Genomic DNA, 12,796 nt, shown 5'->3' with positions numbered 1-12,796 from the left:
ACATTTTAAAAGAATAAAGACGACGTTGGCAAACACAGCTTGTCTAGAAACTGTTTAGTGGCATACTTTGTTTTGAAATAGAATACATAAAAAAGTTATAAACATCAAAGTACCAAACTACATTGTTGGAACTTTTGGGGAAGGGGGGGGGGGGGTGGCCCTCCATTGCTACGTCACTGCCCATATGATTTTCTTCACCTTAATTAGATCTATCGATTGGTGTATGCCTCATCTTTCCACATTTTTTCTTTAAACACTAATAATATTGTAGAATTTTTTACACGTTTTTAGCTCTGCAATTATTTAGGAGTTACCAACTGAAACCTAATGGAACACGGAATCAAATTTACCAAAACTTTACAACAACGTCCAGAATGAAGTTTTCTAGTGTCTCTGACTCTTTAGATCTACTACCTTCATATTTTTTTTAGAATTCACAGTCATTTCAGGAAAATCAATACGTAGTATCACATCTTTTTAACAGTATATATTCTTAGTTATGTATTACTTAACATTAATTCAAGACGGAATTATAAAAGCCAAGTAACCTTACAAATTTATGTAAATAACGCAAAGAGTTGAGTGCACTTATCACACAAGTACGAGGATAAGTGAATAAGTGTATGCAATCTTGTTCAAATTGTCTGTACGGCTTTCTGCGCTCGTAACCCGATAGATGGTGCCATTGCCTTCGCTTGTGACAGTGCGCTGCAAAGTAAATATGGCTTTACCACTGTTCGTTTTCACCACAGAACAGTATTCCGTAATCCGTTTTTTGTAGTCTGAAGGAGCACCAGGAACTGGAATCTATAGACTCTCAACACAATACGGGAGCATTGTTTTACCACGTCGAAGTGTTTATCAATGGATCCAAAAGTTTAAAAGCGGTCGAACAAGCGTGAAGGACGAGGAAGAAACAGGAAACATAAAGATTATGCCCTGTAGATTAGAGGAGGTGGGTAATAAATGATCACGAAGTAATTCGTGAAATAGAGTTGGAGACACTAACGGAAGTGTCAACCGAAGTAGACGCTTCTCCGTGTCCTGATTATTGAGTTCAATGCATTTCTGAAGTTATCATCACCATTATCTTAATGGTAAAATATTACAATAAGGTCATTCATTGTATTTTAGCTATATGTTTGAATCTAAGTTAGCAATATCGACTTGAGAGCCTAGTCTTATACTGAAAAATATATATATATTAAAAAGTTTGATTTAAACTGCTCGCTGTGCAAAACAGGCTTCATCAGACACTATCAAAGATCAAAGATAGTATCTGATGAAGCCAAAGTGGATAGTTGGCGAAACTGTTGAACGTTAATATTTTTTACAATAACCGTATTGTTTTGTTCAGCAAGTAGTTTAAATCAGATTTAAGTCTGTTAAAAGTAAAGCTTGTACAATGGAAAATATTACAACTAAAAAGTGCTTTCAGTACATGTATCTATAAAACGTAGAAGCAATAAACACTGCATATCTCACCTCTTCCTGATGTAAATCCATGTATGAGAGTCCACCCAGACAAGTACTGTGAAGAACAGACCAGCAGCTGCCGACGAAGCCAACATGAAAGTCAGACCATATCTGGAATAGTAATTGAAATTAATAAACTAAATAAACATAAAGAACACACAGAATAACTATATATATATAACACTAACAGTAAAATAAAAGAATTAGAATACCAAGAAAAAAGTGGATCATGCACGTTTTGAATAAAACCTCTATTCACCATCATAGGCGCAAATCTGTCTTCAACATTGGGGGGGACGGGTAAGACGTTCCCATATATATATATATATATATATATATATATATATATATATATATATATATATATATATATATATATATATATATATATATATATATATATATAAGCGATAGTCAAAATATTTATGAAGTTGAAAAACAATGCTGTGAAGGATCAGGGGAGCAGAATTGTCTTCAGTGACGTATTTAGGAGGCTATCGGGCTCATTCTCCCCTCGAAATAATTTGTTAGTTTTACACATTCCACGTACAACAATAATTCTTCTTACCATTTCTAAGAATGTCATTGACTTTCCATTTTCTTATGCTTTCTGTTCAGAAATAATACTGTATTTGTCAAATTTCATTCCATGTAAGAACTGCGTCCTTAATTGTTCTTTCTGTCATCCTTTCTATTTTTCTGTTTCTTTTTCTTGACGTTACTACTTTCATTTCGCCTCTCATACTTTATCGACCGTTGTCAGTTGTGATTCAAGTTGGTCGTCATCAGTAACACCAAAACTAAGATGAGTTGATAAGCGAAACTAGTGTTTCACACCAACATGCGCGGATATCAACATGACAGGACTTTAGTTATTATAACAAAGGAACAATTATATCGTTTAGTTATTTTTAGAAGAAGGAAATGTTTGAATTAAAGAAAATCAAAACGGGGGAATAATTAGCCCGGGAAATTAGGACGGCCAAGAGGATGCTTTCTTTTTCTTGTATGAATAGAATAAAGGGTTAGATTCACTTCTAAATTTTTGTATCATATCATATAGGATTTATCGATTTGTAATTCTTGCCATTATAACTTCAATTTATGCATAAATTAAAATATATTTAATTCTCAAACTCAGATGGGCAATTGCCCACTTCCTTCCTTGTGTTGGGCATAGCCCTCAAAAGAAAATCCTAAATACGCCATTGGTTGTCTTCAACATTGGAAGGTGGTCAGATTTGAGGCTTATTCTAGATAAGGGAGATGAAACTCATATTACGGTAGATGAATCTGATCAACTGTTGTAGAGTATATTATCTATATAGTAGGTGATATAGATGAAGTAGTAGTACATATCAGTATTACAAATCACTGCCGTGAAAACATTCTGAAATTTGAAAATGAAATGAAATGAAATTTTGAGTTTTACGTCCCACGCTTATGCCGGTTAGGCTAAAGGAGACGGTGATGATGAGTAATGAATGAAATGGTGGAATGAAGAAAGTGGGAGGAAACGGGAGAACCCCGAGAAAACCCACGCACACGGTGTTTGTTCACCACAAAGTTCACTTGGCGGGAGCAGGGTTTGAACCCGAGACCCCTAGCACCAGAGGTGAACGCTCTACCACTGAGCCACCACGGCCCATTCTGAAATTTGAATACATGCATATTTATAATTGGTATGTTTCTAATTAGGCATCCACAAAGATCCACGTTAAAATTGTTTTATAGTAATATAATAATATAAATGACGACTTCCCCAAAACTATGAAGAAAGAATATCAATTATGTATGACGCAACAATACTCTTTGAGCAAAATGATTATAATCTCAATAACATTACAGGAATCGTTTCAGAAGTCTGACGCATGTCATACTCTTTACTTAACAGATGTAACCTTAAGATTATAGAGAAAAATATTCCAGCAATTGAATTCTTTTCTTTGGTTACGAAACACCCTCTGTCAAAAGAAAAATTGGGACACACGGAAATACGTAGGAACAAACCATGGTTCAAACTAGCAGAGAAGAGAAAACAGGCAAAATTACGTTGGCTACAAAATCCGAATGAAATAACTACACAAAATTTCGTAGACATCAGGCGAGAAACTTCCAAAAGTTTTAGAACAAAGAAACGCGATATTTTGAAAGCTAAAATTTAGGAACTTGAAGATAATAGTAAAAATAAAAACATTCGGGACATGTATAAAGGGATCAACGAATTTAAGAAAGGCTATCAACCTCGTTCTTATATATGAAAGAAAGCTGTTGGAACAGTTCTCACTGATACAGATAGCATTTTAAATAGATGGAAAGATTTCTTTGACGATTTGCTTAACACGCAGCCAAAAACTAATGTGCGTGGAGAAAGGAAGATACACACCGCAGAACCATATATTCCAGAACCCAATCGAATAGAAGTAAAAATCGCTATAAAGAAATTAAAGAAACACAAATCTCGGGTGTAAACGAAATTCCGGCTAAGTTAATTTTAGCTGGAGGCAAAAAATTGTGGAACAAGATACGCAAACTCATTCTCCTTATCTACAACAAGGAAAAATTGCCACAAAAGTGGGAAGAATCAATCATTGTTCCAATCCACAAGAAAGGCGACAAAACTGACTTTAATAATTATCGAGGCATCTCTCTTCTGTTAACATCCTATAAAATCCTTTCAAACATTCTATTAGCAAGATTGACCCCATACGCAGATGAAATTTTTGGAGATTATCAGTGTGGATTTAGACGAAATCGATCAACTATCGACCAAATATTTACCATTTGCCAAATACTCGAAAAAAGTGGGAATACAATATCCCGGTACATAAACTATTTATTGATTTTAGAAAGGCTTATAACTCTGTTAGGAGAGAAACATTTTACAACGTTCTTACAGAATTTGGAATACCGAAAAAGCTAATTAGATCAATTAAGGCATGTTTAAATGAATCCCAAAGTAAAGTCCGGGTAGGAAAATTTTTGGCCACGAGCTTTCACGTTAAGAATGGCCTGAAACAAGAAGATGCGTTGTCGCCATTATTATTCAACTTTGTCCTGGAATACGCTATAAGGAAAATCAAAGATAGCAACCAGGGCCTAGAGCTGAACGGTGTTCACCAGGTTATGCGTACGCTGAATATGTAAATTTAGTAGGGGATGATCGGAGAAAAACAGAAAGAAATGCAGAGGTCTTATTAGACGCGCTTGCATGGACATGGGTTTAGAAGTAAATGCAGAGAAAACTAAATACATGGAAGTGCGTCGGGACTGTAATACGGCAAATTATGTATGTGTTAAAATATTAAATAATACTTTTGATAAAGTGGATACTTTCAAATATCTAGGATCAATATTAACAGACGAAAATCATATTCACGAAGAAATTAAATGTCGACTAAAAACAGGGAATTCGTGTTATTATTCAGTTCAAAACCTCTTTCGTCGCGAATTCTGTCGAGGGATTTGAAGCTTAAAATGTATAAATTGATAATCGTACCTGTTGTTCTGTATGGTTTCGAAACATGGTCGCTTACTGAGTGCAGAGCATAGACCGAAAGTATTTGAGAACAAGATCCCGAGAGAAATATTCGGACCAAGAGGAACGGGAATGGGGAATAGTGGAAACTTCATAACGACGAACTACGTAAATTATACGGCTTACCAAACATTGTTAAGGTCATCAAGTCTAGGAGGCTTAGGTGGGCAGGACATGTAGCCAGGATGGAAGAAAGTAGGAACGCTTTCAAAGTGTTAGCGGTAAAACCAATCGGAAAACGACTATTAAGAAGACCTAGGCGCAGATGGGAAGACAATATTAAGATGGATCTCGCAGAGATAGGAATACAAAGTAGAAATTGGATCCAGTTGGCTAAGAATAGAAGTCAGTGGAGAGCTTTTGTGAACGCGGCATTGAACCTCCGGGTTCCATAGGCTATAGAGTTAGTTAGCTTACGAAGCATGAGTAGATGCCTAGGCTGATACTACAAATAGATAAATGGGCATTTACTGAAAAGATGGGTTCTACTGAAATTGGATAGTCTATATACTCTTCGTGTGCTAGGGCCTAGGGGAGAGCAGGAGATAAGATTTCATATCAGGTTACGTCACGCTCAGTCGCACGCCTTCATTTTCATTAAAAATGGAAAAGCCAAGAGAAACAAATTTCATCTCACTTTCCTTTGTGGCAGTCGGACACAACTCATCACAGTTATCTGCAAAAAGCACTTTTCAAATCGGATTATTGGGAGAGCCTCCAGTTCCAATGTTGGGGGGGACATGTCTCTCCATTTCCCCGGAATTTGTGCCCGTACCTTCAGCTGAGACAACTTTCAAGCATGAGGAGAGGGGCATATCCTCCTCTGGCATTATTGCAATTTATGCCCAAATAGCGGAAGTGGAATTAATACATATTGATGAGACTACTAAACTCACTACAGCACGAAGTTCAGTTTGAAATACTACAGAATACGATTCTTAAAAAAAAAATAAAATGGAAAAGCCAAGAGAAATCAATTTCATCTTACATTCCTTTGGGGCAGTCGGACACAAATCATGACACTTATCCGAAAAAGCACTTTTTAAATCAGATTATTGGGGGGGACAGTCCCCCCCAGGTTCAAGATTGGGGGGACATGTCCCCCTCGTCCCCTCGGGATTTGCGCCCGTGTTCACCATCATAAAAACTGAATCAAACAAAGGCATATTTTCCATGCCTATTTTAGATAATTGATTCGATTCTAAGCATTAAAATATTTTTCACACTTTTTTTTTTTTTTAACTTTATTTCTCATATGCCTCGTATGTAATAGTAAACCATTTTCGGAATCAACTTTCTTTAGAAGAATATAACTTTACCGTGTTCTATTTAAAAACATGGATGTATCATATATATGTAAGTATTATTATATTTACATATACATGTACAGAATTATTTGATGTTGTAGAATTTAATAGTAACAAACTAACATTATATAATTTATGTGTTCAGCAAATCGATTTGTTGAAAAATGAAAAGATAGGTGAATCACTATTTGATCTATACTCTAACGTTATTGTTACTTCCATACCTGACAAATACAAGGAGACACGGTGGCTCAGTGACAGACCACTCACCTCTTGTGCGACGGGTTCCTGGTTCGATCCCCGGCCACGCGAGTTTGTGGTGAACAACATCGTATCTGTGGATTTTCACGAGATTCTTCCCTTCCCTTCCACTAATAATTATTTGTAACGATTTACTGAACTCTCATTAATCACCTACCTCATTTAGCCTAAAGGAGAAAAGTGTAAGATGTAGAACTTGAAATTACATTTCTGACAAATATAAAAGTGCTTTGCTCTCAAAATTAAAATTGAGGAATATAGTTGAAACATATACAACCAAGAAATGTACTGATAATTTTTAAACAATAATTCTATTAACCTTGGATTTTTTTAGAATCAATAGATACCATCGTATCACATGTAAATGAGACAATTTGATATTATACTTACAATCCCAGATCACAGACGCTTTGAACTGCCTGTCGGTATTGTCTATGAAGAGGTCTGCACTCAAGAAGAGCTGCCAACCCTGACACAAGTCGATCGGTCAGGTTCACAGATGTAGTGAGCACATCCAAGTTAGGATGAAGCTTGTTTTGGTCGTAGTGCTCCTTTGCGATTCTAGATACTTGATTTAAACTAGTTTTCACTCCATTCACTGCTGTTTGGCTTTCCCTGAGGCGCTGTGTAAAAGGGTTGCTCTGAGAGTCATCACAGCGGATGTAATATTCCAATATATCTCGTTGTAACACTGCTGACACTTCTAGTTCCACATATGAATCTGGTGCCACACACAAATCTCCAAGTGCCTGAAATAACACAAAATACAAAGTAAACCATTGTTATGGTATTATTTAAATGTATTATTCACATCTTACGTCTTTAGAATTCATTCATTTTCCAATCAACACACTGAACTAAACACAATATAGGAATTGAGAGAGATGTCAAATATTAATCTATACTTCTGTCAGTTTTAATTGATAAAATGGTAATTTTAGATTGGTTTGACTAGATAGACAAGAGGAAAATAAGATTTTCTGCTCGGTGTTATGAGTTCACATAGATCGTACTTACTCAACTTGGAATAATATCTTTATTTACAAAAAGCTAAAACAGTTACAAGAATTGGACAAATACTTTGTAGTCACTCTTACACACTGTACTATAACTTATATGCATTACACTACTAAAATGTACGATTACTTACTGCAGTAACAAATAAAAAAGAAAAGAATGGAAGAATATTAAACATGTCTATGCAGTTTGGCAGTATCTCCACTGTAATAGCTTTAACATATCTTAGTACTAATTGTTACTGAAAATTTTACTGCTATAATTGATTTATAATTTGTATAATACTTCACGATTGAACAAATAAATGGTTGATTCATTAAGGCAGTGGCATAGCCCTTACGCAGAATTTCATCAACGGGGGGAGGGGGAGTTCAAGCACTCAATCCCATATCCTTTCCGTATACGCGTGATTTTTATTTATAAATAACTAGTTTATATATACCAGGAAGTCCCATTACTTTCCCGCCACATACCATGTGAAAAATAAAAACACAAGAGAATGATGTAGAAGAGACTTCAAGTACAAACCATTATGCTCTATAGTGGACACTTACATTTCCGCCAAATTTGCGAATATCTTGTGTGCACCATTCCCTGGACTTCCGAGTCGAAAACCATTCGACCTCCACGACTCACATCATTTTTATTGACGAATGTTTTACGCTAAAGAAAAACCCGATTGCATGGAACAAGTGGTAATCTGAAGGTGCTAAGTTAGGATTGTATACTGGATATAGTAAAAGTTTAACACTTTCAAAGTTTGGAATTATTCTTGGGTGACACGAGATATATGACAGGGAGCATTATCCTCGTGCCCCAACAGACATTTGAGGTTGATTAAATGTGGATGTTTTTGCTGTACAGCTTGATGCTTTCGTTCCAGTTGCTCGCATACATTTCAGCGTTCACAGCACGCCCATGAAGAACAAGTTCCCAGTGCATGGGACGTTCGAAATTCCACCATACACTAAGCATGACTTGTGTTCAAACAACCCCTGTTTCATCATGGGTGCTGCGTCCTGGTCTCGGTCCAACCCTAGATTACAAGTGTCTGGAGTCCGATAGTAAACTCAATTTTCTCTGACGTCACAATCCGCTTAATAAAACATTGATCCACGGGATTGTTCAACAGTGCTTCGCACACTTCCACCCTTCGTTGTGAGATCGTTAAGGACAATTTGACATCTTCTGTACATCTTTCTAGTGGTGGTCAATATCCTTTGTATGGTTGATTTTGTGGTACACATCTCGGCATCCAATAAAGCCTGGTGCTTGGATTTGCCTCCATAGTTTAGCGTACAGCTTCCATGTTAAAGGTGGGGAATCTTCCTGCGCGGTCTTTCACTGGCAAGTCAATTACCCTGTTCGAATTTTTTGACACACACCTTTGGTGTCATACCTCACTGCATGTTCCTTTTTCGCCGCACAGATGTTTTGTGCTGCTTCACGGGCTGTGACTCTCAGTTGAAACTCATACAGCAGGAGGTCACGAATAAGTTTTCTTTGGCGCTACTTATTTCAGATCAGAAAACCACCTGCCATAAGATTAAAAACCGTCTTTTATGGATATATACCAGGGGAAGTATTCCTCTGTACATTGGTGTATTAATTATTATGTTCCTGTTAATCACTAACGTTCCCAAAGGTGCCAAAAGTTTATGTTCTGACAGTGCGGAAAACTTCTGGGACATCTTGGTGTATATATTCGAAAACCAGATATATATCTAGATACAAGTTTTTCTATCTACTAAATATATCTTCATATAATAGATGTTTAGGTTTCTATATCATGCCCAAGCGGGGTTAAACCCCGAACTTCCTTGCCTTCTTTCGTACGCCATTACATGAAGAAAAATGTATATTGGAAATACATTTTCCGTAGTTATGTATGAAAGAGATTCAATATGAAGATCTGATAACAATAACTTCAGTAAAAAGGTAAACATTTGTCAAATTTTCGTACGTATTTATATTAAAGTGAATATTTCATTTAGTTTAAATTGTTTATATTTTTCTCCACATAACTTATGCTGCGGAAACACAGATGATGAGGAACATATGTGGAACAGTATCCAAGCAGTGGAGAGGAGAATGTAAATTATTTAATCGTTGGCATGTACATTGAGAAAGAATGGAGGAAGAACGGTTGCCTAAGAAGGTGTTGCAGATGGTGGGTCAGATGGTGCGATGAAATGCAAAAGGGTGTTTTAGAGGAATAAAGTGAGAAATGGTCCAGTAAGAGAAACTGCTGCCAGAATGTTGACGTCAAGAGTTTATGGTGATGTTCATGGAATCACTACCATATAGTGTCTACTGTGCTTATTTATACTCAGTCTTGTCGACTCTTGTTATCTCGTGGGGAATCTCTGGTGCAAACTTAAACGATGTTTACCTTTTACTTTCTTTAGACTAATGAAAAAAAATACTCATTACAAATCAGGTGTTTGGGTAATGTTACAAAAGCTGTTAGTATATATAGTATATACAGAATAAATAAAACCCTCGAGTGTCTACAGGTAGGTGGGCAAAAACTTAAAATCAAAAATTCGAAATTTCAAAATCTGATTACACGAAGTGTATATTCATACTACTCCAAACATTAACTACAGTTTTACCCATAAAGTAATAATATAGTATAAGATGTTTCAGCTGCTCTTCCCGCTGAAACTGTGGAGATTGTAGCGCCGCCACTCAAAGAAGTTGGATACTACGAACTACTAAAACCAAGAACGAATCAAATCATTCAGAGGGCGTGAGTCTGATAGAATTAGTCAATGATACACTTAGCTACTGCCAGTAGCAGACGATGCAGTTAGTTACAACTCTAGCCGGTATTGTCTCAGAATAACTTTTGTTGCATTGTGGGAACGATTTGTATTTCCATTAGAATATAGGTAGTGGTTCATCAGGGTAATAAGTGGTTTTACCTATTAATAACTTCGTATTACACATTATCCAGATGGCACATTTTTACGCCTACATTGTCTTTAACATGATTCGATCATTTGGTTCATATATTTTCCTTTTCTAGCAATGTATATACTTACCACTGATGATGCCAAATACAGAGAAGCTAGTAACCATGATATAATCACTGCAAATAGTCCGAACACTGAAAACCTAGAATGAAGAAATTCAATTAAAATAGAGATTTATATATACACTAGCCAGTGGCGGATCCAGGAAGGAGGGCGATCGCCCTCCAGAAGAGGAGACTTTCTTATTTTATATATATATAAATAAGACCCATCTCAGAGTTTGTAACTCTTAAAAGTAGCTCTAAGTAGTAGTATTATAACCTCCCCCCCAGAAGTCCGTCCTGGATCCGCCCCTGACACTAGCAATTATTAAAATACACAGTATCTTTCAGGCTTTGATTCTCACAAGCATTCTCTTTTGGAAAGAGAAGAAAACGTAAGAATCATTGCTGATATTTTAACAGTATGATTTATTGCCAAGTTAAGCTCGATCTCCATAAACTTACGTCACTGCCGCACCTACTAAATATGGAGCACAGCTATCTCAAATAAGAGACAGAGTACGCAACATTAATGAAGATTAATACCAAAAATATTTGCAGTACACTAAAAACAAGTAATGAAGGGGAATTTTGCACCTTTGAATACGTTCTTAGAATGAACGGATCACATAAATTAGTTACTTAGAGTGTTAACAAAAGCACACGGTTCAAAAATTATATTTATAGTCCGAAAAGCACACCAAATGTTTCATTTTATTTTTACGAACATTAGCTTCCTTCACTGATATTATTTAATCAATTCATTGTTTACAGTTTCTTCTTTCAGAAACTTTTACAAAAATTGCAATTATCTCTTTCATTATAATGTTTGTAAGTCAGTACAAAATATAACTATTGTAACCTTCATATGTTATACATTCCTTTTGAATCCAATCGGAAAACAAAGAATGTTTGACCCATCATTGTTCAATTTTGTGTAGCTAATATTTTGTCCATTTTCTATGGACTCTATTGATCATACAAACACGAAGTAATAGAAATCATTTATCACATTATTATTGTATCTACCTAAATTCTTGTTGTGGTCAAAGCTTATGTTAAGGTGAATCAGTTAGGTTTTAATCAAAGTAACATGATAAAAATCTAAATTATGCCATGTTCCTGTCATGTATCAAATCAGTGTAGCAACGTAGGAAGAGTTCACGAACTATCATAGTTTCGTTTCATTCATATACTGCATATATCAGAGGCATCATTTCAGACTTCGCTTGAGAGGGGCAAGAGCACCACCGACATAAGACTTCCACGTTTTGCACTACTATATTAGTAGACAATCGATTACAGTATATATATTCCTCAAACTCTTGGGGAGGCAATTGCCCTCTCCTGCCCCCCTAAATGACGCCCCTGATATATATACGAGGATGGATTGGAAAGTTCCTGGCCTGACTAGGAAGGAAGCAATTATTTTGTATACATTAGCTACTTAACTATATCCGTTGGTAGTCATTGCGTAAACTTTCCTTTCTCTATTGTTTTAGGTGAGGAATTTATAAAGCGCTAAATCCGGGGAAGTGACGGAAATTTGTGACATGGAGAAAATCGAACATCGAGCTGTCATAAAGTACCTGCATAAAAAGGGCTTAACACCACAGGAAAATAATATAGACATGATAGAGACACTAGGAGATTCCACACCCTTGTATTACATGGTGAAAAAAATGGGTAGATGAATTTAAGCGTAACAGAAACAGCATTGAAGATGCCCCCCGCAGTGGTAGGCCTTCAACGTCGACCACTACAGAAAATTTCAATAAAATTTGTGACCTCATTTTGAATGACCACAGAATCAAAATTCGAGAGACAGTTGAGACTGTGAGTATTATGAGCGAGTACAAAACATCGTCAGTAGCGTAGCTAGAATTTTTTCAGGGAGCCAGTGAAGGGCCCAAGAAAATTTTAAGGGGGCCATCTCCAAATGAATAAAAAATGTATTCACATAAATACAATGCACACACACACACACACACACACACACACACACACACACACACATATATATATATATATATATATATATATATATATATATATATATATATATATATATATATATATATATATATATATATATATATATATATATTGGACTGAAAAGTTCCTGGCCCAAAGTAGGTATACAGTTAGGGATGCGCACGAGAAAGGTTTGTGGCTGTC

At 36.0% G+C, this 12,796-nt stretch overlaps 1 protein-coding gene across 9 annotated transcripts in view; it reads right to left on the bottom strand.

The window, feature by feature from the left end:
* The window catches only part of tty (tweety), a 485,971-nt gene that overhangs the window by 23,584 nt on the left and 449,591 nt on the right, over nt 1-12,796 (bottom strand). For all 9 annotated transcript variants that reach the window (XM_081731237.1, XM_081731240.1, XM_081731242.1 and 6 more), the window contains exons 7-9: nt 10,647-10,719; nt 6,973-7,331; nt 1,486-1,587 (exon numbers count right to left, since the gene is read on the bottom strand). In XM_081731237.1, coding sequence (XP_081587363.1) covers nt 1,486-1,587; nt 6,973-7,331; nt 10,647-10,719 — 534 coding nt within the window. The remainder of the gene's footprint in view (nt 1-1,485; nt 1,588-6,972; nt 7,332-10,646; nt 10,720-12,796) is intronic.

Source organism: Thermobia domestica, chromosome 11 (genome assembly GCF_964235325.1).
Source record: "Thermobia domestica chromosome 11, izTheDome1.hap1.1, whole genome shotgun sequence".
Taxonomy (NCBI): domain Eukaryota; kingdom Metazoa; phylum Arthropoda; class Insecta; order Zygentoma; family Lepismatidae; genus Thermobia; species Thermobia domestica.
Note: the sequence above shows the minus strand (reverse complement) of the source record. Positions and strands in the feature narration are given on the sequence as shown.